Below are 21915 nucleotides of genomic sequence, written 5' to 3'. Positions count from 1 at the left end.
TGTCCTAAGCTTTGACCCTCTTGACCAGAGGGCTATATGGCAGTGGGTTGGTAAAGAACGTAAAATTCGGCAACCCAGCTGGCTAATGGCATGTTGCAATTAGTGACGTGTTAGCTGGAAGCACAAGTTGCTCCTTTTCTGCACAGCACTTAATGCAACAGCGCATGCTGCTAAGCCAACCCTGGGGAACCCTGCCATGGCCAGCAGGATTTCTGGAGCAGTGGACACGTCTGTCAAATGCACTTATCAGCTTAACTACACAGAGCCCAGATGGATGGTAAGGGCAAATTCATTGAGGATTTTAACATTTTTAAGATCCTCTGATTCAGTACAGAATTATAACACTGGTACTATAATCCTGCAACAGCCATGTGTGAGTGAGAAAGAGGAATCCCTTCAGATACAGCTTTCAGCAAAATCAAAATGCCCCATTAAAAACAAAGTTTGAAGCATTAAGAATGGGACTCACCTCACCTATGCCTTAGCTTGTCAAAAAAACAGACATTTTTAGGGTACAGCACATGCAACCTTTTTGTTACATGTCTCCTTTAGAGTGAGATGAATGATATGATAGAAATGTTTATTTCTCTCCCTTTCTCTAAAGAGGATTTGAGACAGCTAGAAGCATGTGTTTATCTCTACAATGTAAGCTTCTATTTTCAGTCATAGGAAGCCCACTGTAAGTGGTTGCAGCATCACTACCAACTGGTGCTTTGCAGGGCTACAGCACAGAGACAAAGCTTTGTCAATTCTGACCTCTCTCGGAAGATAAACATACAGAGCCAATTCCCCTCTTATAAACTGACAACATCCACTGAAACCAGTGAACAAAACTGATAGCAGGAGAGAAGCTGGTCTATCTGAAAAAAAAAATAAAGATCCTTCAAAAACACAAATGAGGAAAAATATCTGAATTAAATCCTGGGTGAAAGCTTTAAATCCAAGGATATTTTCTAATATCACTTATTACTCTTTCTTACTAATGGCAAAATCAAGAAAATTAGCTTTAAAAATCTGATGATCTCTCTTGTGATAAACATAACTAAATTTTTTAAATTAATACTGTGCAATAAGCGTCATCTAGAATATTGGTCAATTCCTCAGGCACAAAGCAAACCCACTAAATTAAAAATGAATTTTTTTAACTGCACAATGTATTGTGCCAATGCAAAGCTGACTGAAAATTTGCTAGTGGAAAGCTGTACTCTTGGAAAATCCAGTTCATCAGGATAAAAAAAGCTGTGGGAGCAAACTAATTTCAAAGAATTCCCAATTGAATGTAAGTACTAATAGGAGATTGAAATCCCTTTTCCTAGGCTGCCAATATCTCAGCAGCCAAGGCATCCAGGAGTTCTCATCTGGTGAACTGAGAGGGAGCCAGAAAGGCTGCAAACGTGGCCTCAAATTCCCAGCATGGCAGTTTTGCTCATAAATTCCCAGGGCTTCCAAACTCCCAGATTCTAAGGCGGATTTTGACTGAACAAATCCTGATCTAGGGCTTCTAAGCTCAGAAGCCCAAATGCCTTGCAGAACAGGGAAAAATAGTTTTCAGTCAATGTTAATTCCACATTTATTGTCATATTGCAGTCTGTGCAGCAGTAATTCATGGATTAAGCCATGTAAAAAGAAAAACATTTGTGTAAGTCTATAGCACCTTCTATCTACATCTCCCAATCAACTTTACAGACACTACTGAACAAATTCTCACAAATCACAGTATGACAGAGCTGTACTACTAATTCCCATTTTAGAGACGAGGAGCCAAAGCCAAACACAGATGTTTAAAAAAGCAATCAAGCTGTGGTTAGCTGTGAACAGGGTCCTGATCATTGGAGCTCCACTTCTGTGCCTTAACCATGACAGCCAAGGGTGGACACAGCCCCTGTCTAAATAACTGTGCTGCAACTGTGCCTCATGATGTGAACACATACCCCTCAGAGGCCCCCGTCATGGCGGCACTAATTCCTCCTTAGCTCCAGCACTCCCTCTACCATCAGCCGTCTTTTCAAGGAGGGCTCCTCCAACTCAACAATAGGTCCAGGAGGTCTGGAGTGTATATTAGGAATTTCAGTGATCCACATGGAGGCAAATATGAGTAACAACGAAATGAATTCTTAACAGTATAAGAAGGGTATTCTTTCAGAGCAAAAAAATAATTCTAAAATGGCAAGCAAAATTAAACAAGACAGTTGTTGGAGACATGCTAGACCCCTATGAAATTTGGTCTATGAAGTTAAGCAAATTCATTATTATTACTATTATTGTCACATTTTTTAGATGTTACAAAATTGTTTTGGCAGTGACATACAACACTGAGCATGCTTTTAAACTTAGGGAAAATGAATCCATCAATTGCTAAGTTCAATTTAAATTCAAATTTAAATTGAATAGAGTTTATCTACTTCTATCTTTGTGTCAATGAAATTTTAATGCAGTCTATATATTTAATACTCCAAAGTCCTGGCACTTTCTCCTTAACATCTTATTACTATTCCCTTCTACATAGTACTAGCACAGTAAGCCTACTCTGTACCTTTTTGTACACAACAGCTGGGAAGGAGGATTCCAGCAAACACTCCAGACACATTATCTGAAAATGTGAGAATCTATATAGAAGGTGAGGACATTCAGCTGAATATTATTTAGATATAATTTTCAACATGTTTATTTTCTGCAATGTCTCCTACTGTGCCAGCTTTCCCAGAGAGAAAGACTATCAAGCAGTAAACTGAAGATCAATTTGAAGTTAACACTGCAATATAATTCTGCATGAAAGATTTTTCAAGCACAAGTTAAATGAGAAGAAAATAGGTAAGTGTTTTCCGCTTTGATAAAGAATGAAGAATCTAGTCAATCCACTACGAAGCTTTTCCAAATAATAATGCACTTCTCCAGGCTACTCTGGAAAATCTGCCTCCAAGGGTCTTGTTACTGGCTTTCTCGTGTTTTCTTATTGCCTCCTTGGATGAGGCTGTTTTCCCCCCATGACTTCATTTTGCAACAGTATTCCACCCTTCTCTCCAAGACAACTTCCCTAGTGTCTCATAGTTCTTGTATTATGTGCAAATCATATATAAATGTATTGCTCACTTTCTCTCCCCTTCCCCAGGCTCTTCACTGACCTATTTTCTCCATTCCTCTTGTTAACTGCATCTTTGACATATGGATTCAGGACCTTTTTTAACTTCTCATTCCCAGCCAGTCTCTTCCTATTTCCCACTTTCCATACCTTTTGTTCCAAGACTCTTCTCCCTCCTGCATCAAATGCCATCTCTTGAAACTGAATTTTCAAGTTAGCATAGTCTGACTTCATTTAAAGGCTTTCTGCCCTATATGACTTCTCTGACTCAGTGCTAGACCTACCCAGTTATGAGCTGAACTCTGACTTTTGCTGTTTTGCTCAACTCTTTGTATCACCCTCTTCACAACATTTTCCCTTTCTCTTCTAACTCCCTGGCAAGGTCAGACCAGATTCACCACTCCCATGTGAATCATCTCACTGCTTCCATAGTTACTGCAGCGGCAAGTAACTTCTCCCTATACTTCATTTGATTTAGAATGGTAAAAAACAGCAAGCAATTATACTGCGTCTTCTCAAAGAGAAGACTATCAGACTGTGAAGATGTTTATCGCACCCGAGTACAACAATTTGCACAGATTCTTGTGCTGTTTTTCCTCATTACTTTTTCTCATGCTGTGTGCAGTAACTGTGACTGAAAGGTCAGGTGCTGTAAATACCCTGGCACTCACAGGCTGGTGGATAGCTGGCACTGGGTTATGAGATGAGAAAAGGTAAGAATCATCACTACTATCTGGCTGGACATTTTATCCTCAGCCCTAAGGCTCACTCCAGCCAGCACTGGCTCTCTAATGCATGTTGTAAGCTCAGGCAGGACACTAGCTTGTTCTGAACACAATACTGTGTACACTACCTGTATGGCACTGCTAAAATAATTCATCATATTGAGCTCACAACCCACATGGGTAATAATCAATACTATGGGCTATAATCAACAGAGATCTTAAAAAAATCCTCTTGCAAAATAAACTGAGGAAACTGCCTATAGCTTCATAAAACATAAAAAAGGAGGAGGGTAAACATTAACCTCACAGCAGTACTAGAAGACCACAGTAACTTTAACCCACCTCTTCATGGATTTGGGAGAAAGGTCCTTGTCTATATCTTTTGCAGAAGTGTTGTAGGCGTCAGCATTGCATTCACTGTCATCATCATATTCATGGTCCAGCAGTGTTCTTGCCCAAGTCCCCATGTCGTAGGGGGGCAACATTCCTCCAAACTCTGATGGTAGGATCTCAGGATGTATTAGCTGATGCAGACTGTTGAGGTTATTTCCATGCAGGAATATCTGTATATACACATGGAGGTAAAAACAAAGCAGTATCACACAAATCATCAAAGCCCAAATTACGTCATCATTATCACAGGATATTGTACGATATGAATATTCTGTCTGTGTTGGGCTTACAGAGTTAGTCATTCACAACAGACATTGCATCTACCTTGAGTACGATCAGTCTATGTTCACAGTCCTGCAAATACATGATTGCTTAAAACATAAATAAAACTTCAAATGTTTGCAGGACCAGGGGCCTACGGAGGGGGAGAACTAATGTCAGATAGCTAGACCAACAGCAAGTTAGACAGAGAGACTGCCTTTCCTTTATGCTATTTGTTTTTCCTAATATAATGAAATAAAGTAAATAAATAAAATTAACATTTGATACATACATTAAGGAATATATACTGACTCTCAACATCCAGCCATGAATTCTATAAATAAAATAAATAATGCAGTGTAATGAAGATGCCACTCAAGACATTTTCTTCCCTAATATGGTAGTACTAGTAACTACCATCCAGACTAGACAATGTACAAAGTAAGTGAAAACAATAAAATAATTTATGTGAGCAGCATGAAGGAGTAGTTGACAGACTACTTGATATTGTCAGTGAGGGTTTTGGTAGAATGATTTATTCTCAGATATGCTCTACATATAAACATATATATGTGTGTATGTATGTATGTATGTATGTGTGTGTGTGTGTGTGTGTGTGTGTGTGTGTAAAAATATATACACACTTACATACATAAAACCTCATCCTTTCCCCTCAAAGATTTGGAATGTGTGACCTGTGGGCACTAGACACAAAGCAGCTCTGGATGTAGAGAGCCTTCTCCCACCGACATGAGGGACCTGCAGACCTTCCACTAAGAGGAAATACCTATTGTAGGTTATGGCTGCACAGACAGCTCCAGTGGCTACTCCTATACTAGCAAGTAAGACAGGCCAGGATTCACTCTCTGGCACTGAGCAATTGCCACAGCACAGTTCACACCCATTTGGTTAAACTCCCTTCATCTCCGAAGGAGGCTCACCTCATCCATAGTGTTCACTGGTCTGTGTTATGCCCTGAATTCTTCTTGGGCCACGTCTAAGAAAGCACGAGCTGGCACAGGCCAGTACCCTGCCAGAGGGTGCCCATAATCACACAGGACGAATGGTTATATACCGGGGCTTAAGCCAATGCCCAGTCCCTTTTAATTTGTTCATGCAGAAGCAGCCAGTAAGGCAAGGTAGGATGCTGCCTTGTAGCAGCTGTAAGCTAACTCTCATTCACCGCAGTACGAGTTATGCACACAGGTATCACTGAGCTGCTGGAATGCTGCCAATTCAATCCCAGTCTACCCTGCAGTGGCTTCTCTGGATAGTTCTACCTCCAGAATATTTTACTAAGAGTTAAATTCAAAGGGTAAAAAGACAAAAGATCCAATATGTTTTTATTTCAGCTGATTTTCCAATCAGCTGTGGCAATAAGGAAGCTTCATATGAAAATGCAAACCCAGTAACTGTCCGTCCGGCTTGGAAAGGACTTACTCTTGTGTGAAATAACAGATATCAATGGCAAAAATAATTTGTTTTATAGTGCCTTTCAAATGGAATGTTTCTCTCTTTAGTAATGCTTTTGTGCCTAGTATAATGCCTAGTATAATGCCTGGATAAATGCCTAGTACTACTTCATCTGAATATAGTTATTAGTTGTAAATCTATCAGACATATTTAAATAATACAAAATAATTCAGCATAAACACAAAAGATTAATAATGAGCCTGATGAAATTTTGAAGAGAATTCTGATTTTATTTCACAATAATTTATATTGGGGTTTTTTTTCAAAGCTGATTTTAAATTATATGTGCTGGATACAATTTTTACATCTTGACATTAAATATTGGACTCTAAATCCAAATTTACCTGACCTACTTTTTATAGGTATTCAGTATTGACAAAAACAGCTGTAGAAAGTCAAAATTTATGAAAATATAAGCCACTGATTCAGGTGTCTAAATAAAAATGTAGACGCCTAACTGATAAGCACCTGTATTCAACTGCCTTGTCCCTTATTTTTAATCTTATAACATATCCATGGGCTGTACTTTACTCCCTGGTTATGCATACACAGCACTTGACTTAAATAGGCTTCAAGCATATCTGGTACTAAAATGTTCTTCGCTGAAGCTGTAGTCAGTGGAGTGCAACTGAATCCTGCAAAATGGGTTTTCATTTGCATATTTATAACAGATACTACATAAAAGGCTTTGTGATCTATAGTTCAAAATCTGTAAGTACCAGAGGTCTCTCAAGCATAATCTGTCAGTAAAAAACAGTTAAACACCAAGGATCACTATGGCCTTGTAGACTATGTCTGAAGAGAGAAAAAAATACCAAGCTCCTTAAAGAGCTGATCCTGTAAAAAACAACACTGTCATATTCTTTGTAGTGGCTTTGTGTATGATGCTGATTGGGCTTTCCTGGATGACAAATTTCCTGCTACAGAAATAATATCATTCTATCTGTTCTCACCACCAAGCTCTAATTTAATTGCATTGATGTAAATGTTGCAAATTAAGCAACATCTCAGAAACTGCTGGTGCTTGCGCACAGATGCCTGTGCACAAATATCCTTCTATAGGCTTTTCATTCAAAACAGTATTTTTAAACTACTCTGTACCAACTGTGTCTTTTAGTTCATACTAATGTCAAGGAAATCACATCAGGAAAGGACTAGGCACTCACTACCTTTGTTCCTAAAAGAAAGATGGACAACTTTAATATTTTACTAGTATGACCTTCTTATGGGAATTATAATGTTGGCAATTTTTATATAACCCAAGAGGAAGCATATGCTTACAATTAAAAATATATTCAAGTGCACTGCTTGGCTGTGTCCTTGAAGAATAAAGCTATGTATTTTTCTAAAACAGGCGAAGATACTTTACAATACAGACATATTTAAATACATTGCATCAATAACAAGCTGAGATATTGTATCTACTTTGCTACAGTATGCTACATCTGCTGGCTATAAATGACTGATAATGGAAAATTAAACAGAAGAATACCCTTTTTCGTGTCTTCTCCTTTAAAAAGGGCCGTATAACTGTGTAGAGGGCATGGATATACCACGGCTGATTGACAAAATGTATTCCTCCAAACCGAGCAGGAAAACTGTCCTATATGTCACAAAACAAACACATACAATGTGAGTAGACTCTTAACTGAAGTTGTACATACATCAGATCTTTTTTTTATGCTGAATGCCTTCATTTTTATAATAAAACTGAAAGGAGAAGAAACATTCTTCAAAACTGTGTCCTCTCGGTACAGTTCCAACTTTCTATGCCTAGGTATCAACACATCACACGTGCTGGACAGAGCAGTTATGAAGTGCACTGAAACAGCTATAGTATTCTAATAAAGGTATGGCGTTTCCAATCTCCAGATAAGCTTTAAACATTTACGAGTTGCACATAATCCATCTATGCAATGTATTTTTCTCCTTCCCAGTTCTATAGAATTTTATTCATTTTTAATGAATTTTAGTACTCCTCCTATAACATAATCTCATGTCTTCCATTGTCACTAAAGAACACCAGAAAGATCCCTCTTGTTTCCATCTTAAAAAAGCAAGTGCAAATCTAAACTACTATTCAAAATGTCCCCAATATTATTCATCTTTCATAAAACTGAGAATGCATTAAACACTACTGTTACACAATACCAATGACAGTAATTCTGCTTGCAGAGTCATAGGCCTTCTGGGAGTTTAAATTTAAGGACAGAATATCTCCAGTGAAGCAATGACCTTTTTTTTCTTGTTGAAAAACAAAAAGGGAAGATAACTCACTAAGAAAGACTCTGATCTGCATTTTCAGTTCTAAAAGTCAACAGAATATGCCAAATGGTTTGGTAGTTTGAAGAGTAGAGCCACTAGAATACTATCACCAATTTCATTGCATGTCTTCATTTTGTCTTTGATTGATTGACCATATGCTCTAATAATGCAATAAGCTGCTCCCATCTCTTATGTTGCCTGGATTTACAGTACTGGGCAAGGAAGCAAGACATGTAAACAGGCATATAACCTGACACATGTCCCTCTTTCATTTTCAAAGGCTATGTCAGAACCTTCCTGGTGTTTAGATACACAGATTCATTAAATGACTTTCATTTGAGTCATTATTCAATAGGTCACCCAGCCTAGGCAACCATGGTAGTCACTTAGATCAAAACCAGATTTCCTCACAGCAGAAGCAAATCCCATCTCCCTGCCTTACAATATGGGTGCAGAAGAGGACATGCTTCCCAGCTTCACCTCCTCCTCTTGTGTGGATGCAACAGATGCAGCTTTAGGTCTGTGTTAGTGTGATCAGAGGCTCAGAAGGAGGCAATCAAATGTTTACTTGGGGCACTCTGTGAAAATAGACACATTTTTGTCTCCTCTGGAGACAAGACAGCAGGCCATAAGGAGCCATCCAACAGTCTAGACCCTTAGGCCATTTGAAGCATACTGATTTAAGGACATGCAGCACAAGGTAAAAAAACAGCCAAGAAAAATCACAGGCTACAACAACCAATCAAGAACTCTCAAATCAGGAAGACAGGAACTATTGGAAAGAAATCTTTAATGAAATGTTTCCAGATATGAATATACTCTGACACAAAGTGCATGTGTCAAGAAACTTCCTTAGTTCTATGAGCAAGTACAGTGATATGGGAATAATGAAGAGGCTACTTGCTCCCCTTAAAAGCACCATCCAAACAATGGCAGGCATTCCTAACCCAGGCAGTCTTATTCATACAGAAGCAGCATGTCATGACTGAAAACTGCAAAATCAAAAGAAGGCTATAACTGTCTTGCATGCATGCACATGCCGCAGGTAGCACTCACACTTGCAGACATATACACACTTACTTTTACAAAGTCTGAGTCTACATGTATACTAATACAGTATTTTCTTTCTCCCTTCTCTTTTTGACCTCATTTACTGGGAGAGTATCACCTGTTCCCATATTGCAACACCTAGCTGGATTACCAGATGAAATACTTTCCATCAAGAAAGCAATACTTTAATAATATTCTACAAAGAGGTGACAGCTACAACAGACACCCCTGACATCTGGCTGGCCACAGCACAGCAGTCAATGCAATTAACAATCTATTTTACAGATTTTCTCCAGAAACATTTGATTAACAACAGCTTTGAAATAAAACAATACTGAAAGACTGTGTTAGAAAAGCCTCATTTTGCTAAATGCCTAGATCATGGCAACACTGACTAAATGTCCAACAAAATGGTTGACAATTTGACATGTAATTCACCTAGTTCAACATCATAAATCCCCAAGCACCATTTTGAGAACACAACCTCTGATGTACGAAAGGCAGTAAATTATGTCCCTGTCAGAAGAACCCAACAAATCCGTTAGGAAGGATAAATCATTGAATGACATCTTAACCTTTAGTTGCAGGAGATACCATTCATCCACAGAAGGTTGTATTTATTTAATTTATTCAGGCTGCTGCTCCAGTGAAGAAGTGCAGTGCAGTGTGCTGAGTATCCTGAGCACAAAAGCATACCTAGAGCTGCAGAAGATATCTTTTACTAATTTCATCTGCATGTCTTCAAAGATATCTTCAGAATTAACATTGGAATGTAAACTGTGTTAAGCATCTTGGGAGTCAAACGCTTTTTATACCGTAGGCAATACGAATGACATCAAAGTAAACCATTCCCAGCCATTCCTAATACTAGATAATGCCTTCTTTCATGATTTTATTAGCTTTTAAATTAATATAAATGCTCCCAAAATTACACACACAAGACACAGGGTTATGAAATGTTTGTTCTTTATTGCTCAAAAAATGTATACCATACAAATTGAGGCTAGTTTGTGAGTGAGATGATCCCAAAAGGTAAGATAGTCATGCAAACACACTGGTTCAGAGCCAAAGGTGCCTGTATTCCACCATGTGCTCAAAATGGATGATTTGTTGATACCTTTTTGAAGATATTTATGAAGATATGACATTTCTCGCAGACAAAAGAGGTATCTTTAGAAAGTACCGCTTTGGCACTTCTGCTATCTATTTCTGCATCTTGGGATCCATTTACATGAAGGGTCATGAAAATATGTGGAATGATCCTCAAATAGGAAATTCCACTGATATTACAAGACAGATTGTCTCAGAGTTTCAGCAATTCTAAAGGCATTTTCAAAAACTGACTAATGATGTTGGGTACGTAGCAATTTGGGTGACTGAACAGAGAAGCACTTCCTAAAACACAAGCTGTAATTGGGAACCCCCAAAATTGAGGCACTGAAAGAGATGGGGTGGTCAAAATGATCCGGTATTATCAACAGTGCTGTGTCTAGAAATCAAAAACTCCCAAATACAGATCCAAAACTCATCTAATAGAACTGAGCACCTGGTGAGAAAATAAAGAGGCAGAATGAGCAACTACAGCTGCTGGAGAAACAGGTGTCAGAAGGTTGTCTTGCTCTCCTCAAACGTAACAGACTTCCACACTGGGATTTGTCAGACAGATGGCCATCCTCCACAAACAGCAGGTAAGAATTTCTTCCAAATACTGATTGTTTTGTTTTTATGTAGATTAAGTCATAGACTTGGTGGCAGTCACAACTGCCTCTGTAGACATATTGCACTTCAACAGAAAAGCATGCAACCCATGAATCATGTGAATTCTATGTAAAAGGAATCCCATGCCAGAAAATGGTAGGGAATAGAGATAAGACATGAAGTAGTGCACTTGACTGAAAAAGTAATGTCTGACGGGGCATTACCAAATCACTAAAAAGAATGCATCTCATCTAACTAATTATATATATCTGATACGTGGGTTTTTTAGCATTCCCGCAATCTCTGACTATGCAGAAGAACACAAACCAACCATGCCTTTGATGAACACAGCTTGGGACATGCCCATTCCACAGATGCAGGCAAGTAGGCAGCTATAATTAGGGCCTAGAGCCCTCATGATACAAGGCTTACAAGCGACAGTTAATAGCGTGCTAGCAAGGAAAAGGCAGAACCCTATACTATTGTTTGCAAGACTGGGTCACAACCAGTATGTTAATAATTGACCTCTCATCTAATCTCTATAAACCAGCATGATCCCAAACAAATCATTTTACCAGGCTTCCAACTCCAAACACAAGGTTCTGCTCACTGAGAGAACAGCCGTTTTAGCTCTCTGCCTCACATACTTTACATGACCTACCTCCATAAGCTTCCTGTCCAAGGAACCAGCTTCTGCCTGCTGCTTATAGTCCATAGCACATGCCAAGAAAGCCATGTTTCCACTCACTGAGCACCATGTCCCATCCTGCGTTCAGTGCTGCCATGATCTGAAGCAGCTCTGAGGGTCTTACGGAGGGCCCCACTCTCAGCTGAGGCCTGCAGATACTCTCGCCATACATACAACATCAGCAAATGTCATCTTACAGTACCTAGGACAGTTAGGCGGTCCCAATTCCCAATGAAAGTCAGTGCTAGTATTCTTACTGTTGTCAGAATTGTTATCCTAGTAGGAAGTAATAAAAATGACCATGACTGACCTTTATCATCTTTACCAAGTGTGAAAAAAAAAAAGCACAACTTAAAGCCCACAGTATTCTCCATTCCTTGGGTCCCATGTGCTGGGCTTTTAAGTCTGCATCTAATTGGATCCCCCAGCTGAAATCACTATTGAAATCGACTTTGCATGGCTTTTAAAAGTGGAGCCTTAGAAACTGCTGGGACCTCTGTATGCCAAAGATGCATTCACATCCCAGCCACCTCAGGGTCTCACAACCGTATTGCAGACTATCTGACAATAGTCTGTGCGGACACATCTTGCCCCATACTAACATACTCACCAATGGCACACACTATACTGCTAGAGTGTTTGGGCTTGTGGGGCCACATACACTCTGAGCTCATATTTGCTGTCCTTGTGAGCAGTGAAATGATTTTGAGGACAGTCTTGAGGCACCCTTCAAAGGACTGTCTGGACAAACAGATGAATGTACTCACATGCTTTACTTAAGCCTGGGTTTAAGTGCTGTGATGAATTCAGGCCTTAGCATCTGCCAAAGTCAAGAGGCTACCGAGTCAAAACTGTGAAAACTGTATCTTCGCAACAAAAATTACAAGCTCAAAGAGAGCATATTAAATTATTAATAGCTGAAATGTCACTTAAAAGTTATTCCTGAAGATAATAAATTCATATCTCCTCCAGCTATTTAAAAAAGTCAACATTTCAGGGAGAAAAAAAAATCAATATGATGAACCAAAACAGTATCTTCATAATGGAAAGCTCCACTAGGAAGACACTGGAACGTTCCGTCTGATGCAAGAAGCAGTGTGACTGAACTGAATTTTTGGCATGGTAAACAGGAAACTCAGAAAACCAGAGAAAGAAAAGCTCTGATTAGAATTGGTCCAGAAATGTTAACATGTTACCTAAGTACTAGAAAGTTTGAGGGATCTGAGGAACGAATAGCCACTGCTGTCCACAGTAAGAAAGAAAGCCTAAGACTTGCTCCCAAATCCTAAATTTCATGGGAGATATTCAAGAGCAAGGCATTTCTAATACCAGACTTTCTGCAACAGGATAGTTGTAAAATCTCAAAACTAAACACCATACAATATCTTGCATGTCAAGACTGTGTTCAAGAGATGAACTCAGACTGCAACAGTGTCCAGCAGTATGGCAGGATGACAAAGAGACTGAAAAGTGTATCTGTGAGTCTAAAAGAATGCAGATTGTTCAGTTTAGCAATACAAATACTGGTAGGCAGATGAGACCTATAAACACATCAGGGAGAATTAAGTGGCAGGTGAGGAAAGACCCATCCAAACAAGGGACAACACTGACCCTAGAACAAATGAGAAAAAGTTCACCATGAATACAGTTAGGCTGGAAATTGGTAGAGAGCTACTAATCATCAAATATCCAATCAGCTCAGGGTGGGGAATAAACAACCTAACTCATTTTGAGATGGAGATTACTAAATTATGAGGGAGCCTGAGTTCCAGGTTGTCTGTAACACCAGAAGACTTCGCCTCAGGACCTCTCTGTCCCTCTGCCCAAGCTCTTTAAGGTCTGGAGCTTAGCAACTTGCTTATGTAAAGATAGAAAAGAAAAAGTTTACTTCCAGTTTATTATAAACGATTACTGCTAGACTATTGCAATAGCAAAGAGACCTTTTATTTTTCAGATTTCAGCGCTAGTGAAATTTCACTTGATTCTTGGAATACTCGTAGAATCTAGAGAAGTTGGATCAAAACTAGTGTTCGGTGAAAAGGATATTAACTATGAAATTTCCTCCTAACCAGAAACAGGTATACCCACATGCTACAATTAGTTTCTTTAGTGATTTCCCCCCGCAAAAGTATGGCATTGCTTTCTCCTCGCTTGAGCTATATATTCTTATCAAACAATCTTAAATTGTTTTTAAGACAAACAAAAAGTGCCAAAATATGTTTGTTACTGCATTCAACTAAAAGAGCACTACCTTAAGGCAAATTAACATTATTCAGTGCCATTCCTTAAGGCAAATTAACGTCATTCAGTGGCATTCCTACAAAATAGATTTAATTATCTGGAACTGTATGTTGTCATTCTGCTAAAAAGATTCTGATGAGGCAGTTTGACTTTTGGCAGTCCTTCTTTTAATTTCTATTAGTCATTTTATCTTACAGCTCATACAGAAATATGTTTAATTGACTGAGATGAGAACAGAGAGAGACAGCATCCATCCAGTGAGAATATTGCTCTTTTTACTGAAGTATCTGTTTTAATTTGAAATAATCTTCCATCTATCTTTCCAATAAGCTACTCATAAAAATTATATATTGGTTAGATTAATTAGGCAGATAGGCATTAAGTCATCTGACCACATTCTTTCATGATTATACAAATTTATATTACATATATGCTTCCACTATTTGGACAAAAGGTTCAATAACTTTCACTTTTTTAATTACATGGTTTTGATAGAGAAAATATATTGTGCAAAAAATGCTCATTTTCATTTGGATTTTTTTTAATTTTTGCCAATTAACTTCAAGATTTTTGGCCTTTTTTTTCAAAGGTTTAATTAGAAATTGTGTGAAATTATTTTAACAATCTTTGCTTGTTTTGACAGAGGCTTTGGCGTTTTGATATTTTTTCCCTTTGCTCATTTTTTTATTTTGAACCTTGAAAAAAAAAGGACTTCTTCTTAAGAGGAAACAAAATACCCTATTTTCCAAGAAGAATGCTGTTTTACACTGCAAACATTGTCTCATTTTTTAATTCTAAGTAACATTTCAACAGTTTGGAATGCGAGAAATTAGACAGCAAAAAAAAAATAAAAATCACAATGTGATGCTGTTTCCAAATTGGCAAAATCAGAAAAACATTAGGAAAGGTGGCAGAAGCAGGTTTTTCTATACTATTTTCTCTTCCTGTGAAGAAAATCATTCTTTACAATAGACAATTATGAGATGGTGATTTCTCCTGTGGAAATTCCCACAGGGAAGAAACATCCATTTTCTAGGCAGCTTGTGAATGTCTTATTAGATTAAGATTGCAGATACATGAAAGAACACTACACTGAAAACTGTGCCGTGCATAAATATAGTAGCAATACTTTCATAATGCTGGTGGAATAAAAATAATGTAAGGAATCACTGGTCATAAGAAATAACATACTCAAATTTCTGAAGACAAAGGTCTTTGGCCAGGAACTGTATATAAGATGAAATGCCATATCAGCATCTCACCTTGTATTGCCCCTGTGCCTCTGCCTGGTCTTCTCTTAGTCAGAAAGACTATGCTGATCCCCCAGCAGTCCTTGGATTCTGCCAAGACTATTCACAAGAGGATTATTGTTTTGATGCTTTCCATGATGTAGAAAGCTTGCTACTGCCTGAGGCCATTTCAAAGAGGGGCAAAAACAGTCATCAGATAGCCCTTGCCTTGTGTCTGTGATCACTTCCAAATGTGAGTAGACTAAATAACACTTTATCTAGAATTGGCTTAGGGGTGCTAGGCTTTTTTGTTCTGTTTTGTTCAACCAAAACATTCTATCTCATACTGACTTCATAACATAAAGGAAGGAAAGGAAACCTTAGGATAATGCTAAGATGAAGAAGGAAAGGTAGAAAGAGGGTAGAAACCAGAGAAATAAGATAAAAGCAAGGAATGGAGGAAAATAGGAGCGATTAAATTAAAACTAATATGGGGAAGAATACTGAGAAAATACCATGATTTTCAAGAGAAAACATTCATCATATCCCTTCTCCAGCTCCTCTGCAAAAATTGCAGAAAGAGAAACGCAAATTGATCTTACATGGAGGGCTCATATTTTTCAGTCACATAGCAAGACTGAATGGATTTTTCAAATCTAAATTCAAATAGGGTAAGTAAACAGTAAATCTTACAGCTTCCATATAATTTTTGCATGTCATCCCAACTGAAAATTTTCCACGAGAATCTGAGGCTACCTATAGATTTATATAGATTTACAGATTTCATATAGATTTATAGATTTTATAGTTCTGTATTGACTTCCACTGAAAGTCACAGGAAGCTACTCTTCATCTGAACTCACTATCCATAATGGCATGTAAATATACCTGGTATAGGAAATGGGGAGAGCAGACCTACAGATAGATAGGATGAACAAAGGTATTGGACAGAGGCAAAAATGCAAGTCTCCTTTTCAGGACAGCTTTTGAATCACATTGTGTTGCTTTGCAGTGCCAACCATTAAATACTGAGCTGAAAGATACCAATTCTTCAACTAGACTATTCACTTTTTCCCTGGAAATAGAGAAAATATAAATTAGTTTCTATAATTTTATTAACCAAAGCACCCCAAAACGTGGAACTCTTAGTTACAGACAGCATATATTAAAATCGGATTACAAATTTACCAGGTTCAATTTACCATAATGCAATAAACTGAAAACCATAGTGATTCAAGAGCTATTTCATGAACCATATGTTTCCTTGTACAGGAGGAAATCAATCTCCATGACTGGAATAGGCACTAAGAGCAGTAATCATTTTAGCCATCCAATTTTAATCTGTCACTCTATGCAAATTAGAGTCCTGAGAATTGAACCAAACTGTAAAATTGGAGGCATAGTGATTTAAGAAAAATCAGCTGAGGACAGTCACCGAGATCTAGAAAGCAGCATAATTAAGCTTTAAATTACTAGGGAAATTGAATAACTGACTTGAGATCCATTAATAAGTCTTATATTCTATTAAAAATAGAGGTATCATGAACTATGTAGTACACAAATTTTCAAGAGGTCAGTTCCCAGCACTACAAAACCAAATAACATTCAGATATCTTAGTCATAGTCAGGAGCAGAGGCTTATTTTAGTCTTTCAGCTTTAAGAAATTCTCAGTCATCTCAACTGTCCAGCTATACTTTATCTTTACAAAGATGTTTGAAAGGATATGGCTTCCTAGTGATTTATGAGTTAACTCCACCTCCGCTTCCCTCTTTTTCTGCACTCATGAATGACTGCTGGGAGCCCAGGGAATTTCAGTATTGTTTGAGGGAGAACTGTCATACTGATTATTGCTCTGGAGGATCAGGTAAATCATTATTGTCGTATTCTAACTTCAGACATCAATTCACTGTCTTTCTAAAGTCATATAAGCATGGATCCCTCTGTTAGCGTCTAAGAAGGAAAACATGATAGCAAAAAAAGAGATCATGCCAAGTGGACAAATAAATAATTAATTACCTGTTCTACCATACATATCTAGGGCAAAGCCAATATGTTTATTGTGCAATCAGTATGTCATTAGTGCAGAAATGTGATTCTAGAATCTGTTTTAAAATCACACTTTTGGAACTCTTTAAAATTCATACCCAAGGTTTTCAAGAGTTAGAAAACCAAAATTAGAAATGCAGATCTCTGTCTACTAAGAGTGTAACCCATGTGAATCTCCTTTCAGCAAGAAAAAATTACAGTGGTACAAATTTCATATTGTGTGGATACCCACAAAGGAAAAAAAATGAACTCTGAAATCATGAAAGAGTGCACCCTGGCAGTTCTCAACAGGTCAGTCACTGATGAAAAATATAAAGTCAGTGAGTTTACACAAGGTCCACATATCTCACTTTCAGACTATCTTCAAAATTCTCAAAGTTAAAATTTCAAGGACTAAAATTTCTGGTCAGCCTACAAAAAAAAAAGAGAGTCTCTGCTGCAACAGGAAATTGAAAAACCAGACATGGATTGTCTGTTTTCCTACGTGCGTGTTGGGAAAAACCTCTTACAGGAATTTTCATGAAAAAATGCCTGCGTTACTCCAGCAAGTTCCCTCCAGTGAAACTTACAAGAATGACAGGGTTATTTTTCAAAATGATTTCATTTTTCAGTAAGATTGTGCTGTAATTACAGATGGTATTTTTTCAACAGTAGGAAAGACAAAGTCCATCAACAAAGCTGTATATGGCAGCAACACACATGCAATCACTGTATTGCATTAGCCCTAAGTGAGTCATGCAGACAGATTCACAAACAGCTGAAAGATGTAATGGACAGCGGTGAAAATCAGAAAATTCACCAGTCTTTATCAAACTAACATCGGCTGTTCCATAATTTATTAGCCAACATGTCTACAGGTCATCAAGCTCTGTTAGCCCTCAGGAAGGCTCACTGGTTTAATACAAACAGAGAATCAGCTTGTTTCTGGGATTTCATGAAGGATACAATGATTGGGAAGGGTGAAAAAGTGAGTCAAAGATGAAGAGTTCACAGTGAATGCTGGGTTTTTGAACAATATATTTGGACACTTAAAATGCACAGTTTATACCTGCAAGGAGAAACGCACTCATATGGGACCTTCTTGAGCCCTTCTAAGTTCTTTTCAGAATAAACTGCCTCTCTTTTTAGCTGATTTATAATTTCCAAAATTTCTTCACTTCCCAAAAGCTGTATTATTTTTGGAGGTCATCATCAGCCAAAGTAACCAATGTGATGACAGACTTCTAAAGCTAGATGAAGAACTGATTTGCAGGTAGATGTTAATATTTATCCTACCTAATGTCCTCAAGCTGCTTGTTTGAAAACTACTCATCTTTTCACAGCAGAAGTGACTGCAGTAAATGTTACAGGCTTATTCCACCTAACTGAAGACTTACCTTGCTGGAAAACACTGAAGCTTCATGTATCACATCCGCTGATCCGGGATTTACAAAATACAGATGCTGCTAAGCTTTCTGCAGAGCATTCAACAGGTTCTGTTTCCAAGCGCCAGGGAATGAGCTGCTCTACTAGTTCTGGCTTAGCTCATATCTGTGAGTCCAGCTTTTCATAAGCATCATAAAGAGCAAAACATGCTCACAGACCAGTGAAAACCTGCAACACTGAGATTAACTTCACCAACAAAACCTCTAGGAAGGAAGTTCAGTTTCCATTTTGACACTTACTTTTTACTGCTACACTCTTAGCTCTACCAAAGAAGGGTGTATGTATCCAAAAGTTTGTTTTCTTCGACCTATAGCAATTGTTTTAGTAGAAGATATTGTTGCTCCGTACATAACATCCTAAAATGTTTGTAATTATATAGTTTGTTAAGTGCTTGCTGCTCTATTGTTAAAGTATTATTCAAATTGTAGCACCTTAAGTCTAGTGAAATATATTAAAACTGTGTACATATTTTTAATATACATGGCTTTAAAATGTACACAAAAAGATACTACTTCCCTCTCCTTCCCTACCACTTTTCTGACTTGGGCCTTTAAAAAAACTCATGGAAAAAAATGCTCTTAGAGCATGGGTTCAATTTTCTACTTTTTTATATTACTTTCACTCAAATGTCAGTGGCTGATACTACCAGAAGAATTAAGTCCCCAGTATATGGACAATGACATACGGCATGCCTGAAAGGACTTAATGGTAAGGGAGAGGAACCCAGAAGGCTGTCGTCTGCTTCCCATCCATTGGCACCATACACTGTACCATGCCATATATGGTATTAGTCACACAACTGTGCAACCATCATCCACTTGTCATTCGTGCTACAACTGCAATCATCCCTGCTGTGACTGCCATATGTACTTTGAAAGGAGCCTGAAAATACAGAACTCACATCAGTGCGAATATTATTAAACATTAAACCTTAAACAAGTTTCTACCCCCTCTCAAATGAACAGTCAAGATTCATTCCTCAGCTGCTAAGAAAAGCAATATATTCTCACCAGCTGAATCCTCTACCAGTGAACCATACGACAAGCTGAAGCAAAATCAGAGCCAAAATTAGCACAAGCAGACATGGCCTCTTTCAGTCTGTCCACTCGCAAAGGGTTGCAGTGTTGAGGGAATCTGGACACCAGGTCCCAAAGTTTTCAAACCTCTACAAAAAATAATTAACCAAGGAAAAGCTTCTATTAAATACTAACAGGTGTGAGGTCATAGCAAGAGACAAATACAGACCCAAACTGCACCACATTTGCTAGACATAAGCTGTTTTCAACAGTCAATGAACAGAACCACATCTAATATGAAAAAGTCAGGCAAAAAGAGTATTTGTGTGTGTGTGCATGCATGTGTGCGTGTGTCTGCGTGCATATGCAAAAATCATTTTACCCCAAACATTAAATTAGTATCTTAAATAATTTATTACCATGGATAATTTCTCAGTTCCCAGTAGCCTATTCATTTTAATTTAAAATACATTTAAGAGCTCAGACTATCAATGTAGGACAAAAAAAGAAGATGTTTCCTATCTAGGAACTAGAATCAGGTTTTCGTGTCCTGCTGGTAGATCAATTATGTATTAGAGCTGCTGCTTGACTTTTAATCCACATCAGTTCACAGACCTTGAGCAAATGTAATGTTACCATATTAAAAAGGGAACAGACTAGAGAAAGCTATATGGAAAAAAAAAGAAAACAGATCAAGCAAGGGGACAATTAATCAGCCAATGGAGAGACAGGATGCCTACACCAGCACACAGGGAAATAAGAAACGTGCAGATAATTCATTTAAATTCATATGTAATAAATTCCATTTGAAATAAATTCAAAGTCATTTTTAAGATGTTTCATTGTTACCTATCCTTTTGGTAATTCAGGCAAAGGGATCTGCTGATGTGTATGTGCACAATTTTGTACAGTAGATCTAATATCTGTTCTCATCCTGAATGAACAACATTTCAAGCAACACTCTAGACATCTGATGCCAGCTGTACAGATCCTGAAATAGATAATTAAAAGCAATACTCCAGCCAGATTTGTTCACTTTGGAGCCCAACTGATAAATCTTCAGACATAGCTGAAACATTAAAAAGTCTTCCATTTCCTGAACCCAAATCCCTGCATCATCATATCCATTACAGCCTTTCAGCAGTAAAATCAAAAGCAGCATAAATATTTAAGTGCTTTGTGATAAAAATTCAGTAGCTAAATTTGCTAGTATACGAAAGGCAAAAGCAACCTTAGAATTTGAGTTCACTGAAAAATGAGGTGGGGGGAGGAGGAAGTTAAAAAAAGGGGGAAAACTATCTGAAAATACTTGCTTGCTTTTACTATTGCCCTAGGAATTGTAGCTTGAGTGCTCTAAGCTCCTATTTCCTTATACAGACAATGATATTTGCTTGAAGTATATTTCCTGTGATGCTCCATAGTCTCTCCTGGAGACAGGAATAGATTCACCCTAGAGGCAAACACGGATGTGAGGTGTCTGAATACTCCATTCAGCACTGGCAGCCTTCCCAAACTAAAATATTTCAGTTTTGACCCATTTAATATTCATTTATGGCAAGAAAAAATCTCTAAAAGCGAGACACTTTTCATGAACATTTTCATTTACTTTTAATTGAAAATTTGCAAGTAATCCTTCATAGAAAACCTATAGTCTCAAAGGTTATAATGTTTCTGTTTAAATTTTTAACAGAAATAGAATGGCCTTGTCTTTATGTATATTAACGCAGCACCTTGGAGCTATACTAATATATTCCACTGTGTTATCTGCTATGATCATATAAAATGCAAGCTTATGCCCAAATCAGAAACTGAATTCTATGCAGATCTGATGTGAAGAGTTACACGATGAAATAAACTACAGACAAGTATTATCTCTGTGTCCCAGGACACCCTCAGTATCCAAACAGATTGCTCTGTTATTTTAAGCTGTTTCACTGCTGGAAACTTTATCGCCTAGATCTGTGACTGTAACAGACTTCACCTGCAAAGCACAGCCATGTGGGTTAATCTCCAGATGGAAACCGCAGTGCCACAGAATGGTTATTGGCACTTTGGTAAATGGTTCTTCTCCTTTTGACTCAACTCTGCCCCAAAGCTTCAGCTCAATCATACAAGATTGCTGTGCTCGCTGAAGCTGTCAGCTTTCGGCAGAAAAAAGCAACTGAGGTCTTGACCACTTCTGGTTGCATAAGGTCCCATGGTGCCATTGTAGAAGTATTAACCTCAGTGTCTTGGTCGAATAACAACTTGAGTAATCTCATTCTGCCTATCTGAATTCTTTCTGCACTTTCAGCTGACTCCAGCATTTTTTACTGAAGCGTTCTG

At 37.9% G+C, this 21915-nt stretch overlaps 1 protein-coding gene across 1 annotated transcript in view; it reads right to left on the bottom strand.

Annotated features, from left to right (window-relative positions):
* Positions 1-21915, bottom strand: part of CLVS2 (clavesin 2) — a 62927-nt gene that overhangs the window by 8942 nt on the left and 32070 nt on the right. Inside the window, exons 3-4 of the mRNA XM_026105122.2 lie at positions 7424-7534; positions 4147-4367 (exon numbers count right to left, since the gene is read on the bottom strand). Of these exons, the coding sequence (XP_025960907.2) occupies positions 4147-4367; positions 7424-7534 (332 nt within the window). The remainder of the gene's footprint in view (positions 1-4146; positions 4368-7423; positions 7535-21915) is intronic.

Source organism: Dromaius novaehollandiae, chromosome 3, assembly GCF_036370855.1.
Source record: "Dromaius novaehollandiae isolate bDroNov1 chromosome 3, bDroNov1.hap1, whole genome shotgun sequence".
NCBI lineage: Eukaryota > Metazoa > Chordata > Aves > Casuariiformes > Dromaiidae > Dromaius > Dromaius novaehollandiae.
The sequence above is the reverse complement of the archived record's forward strand: the minus strand, read 5'-3'. Positions and strand labels throughout refer to the sequence as shown.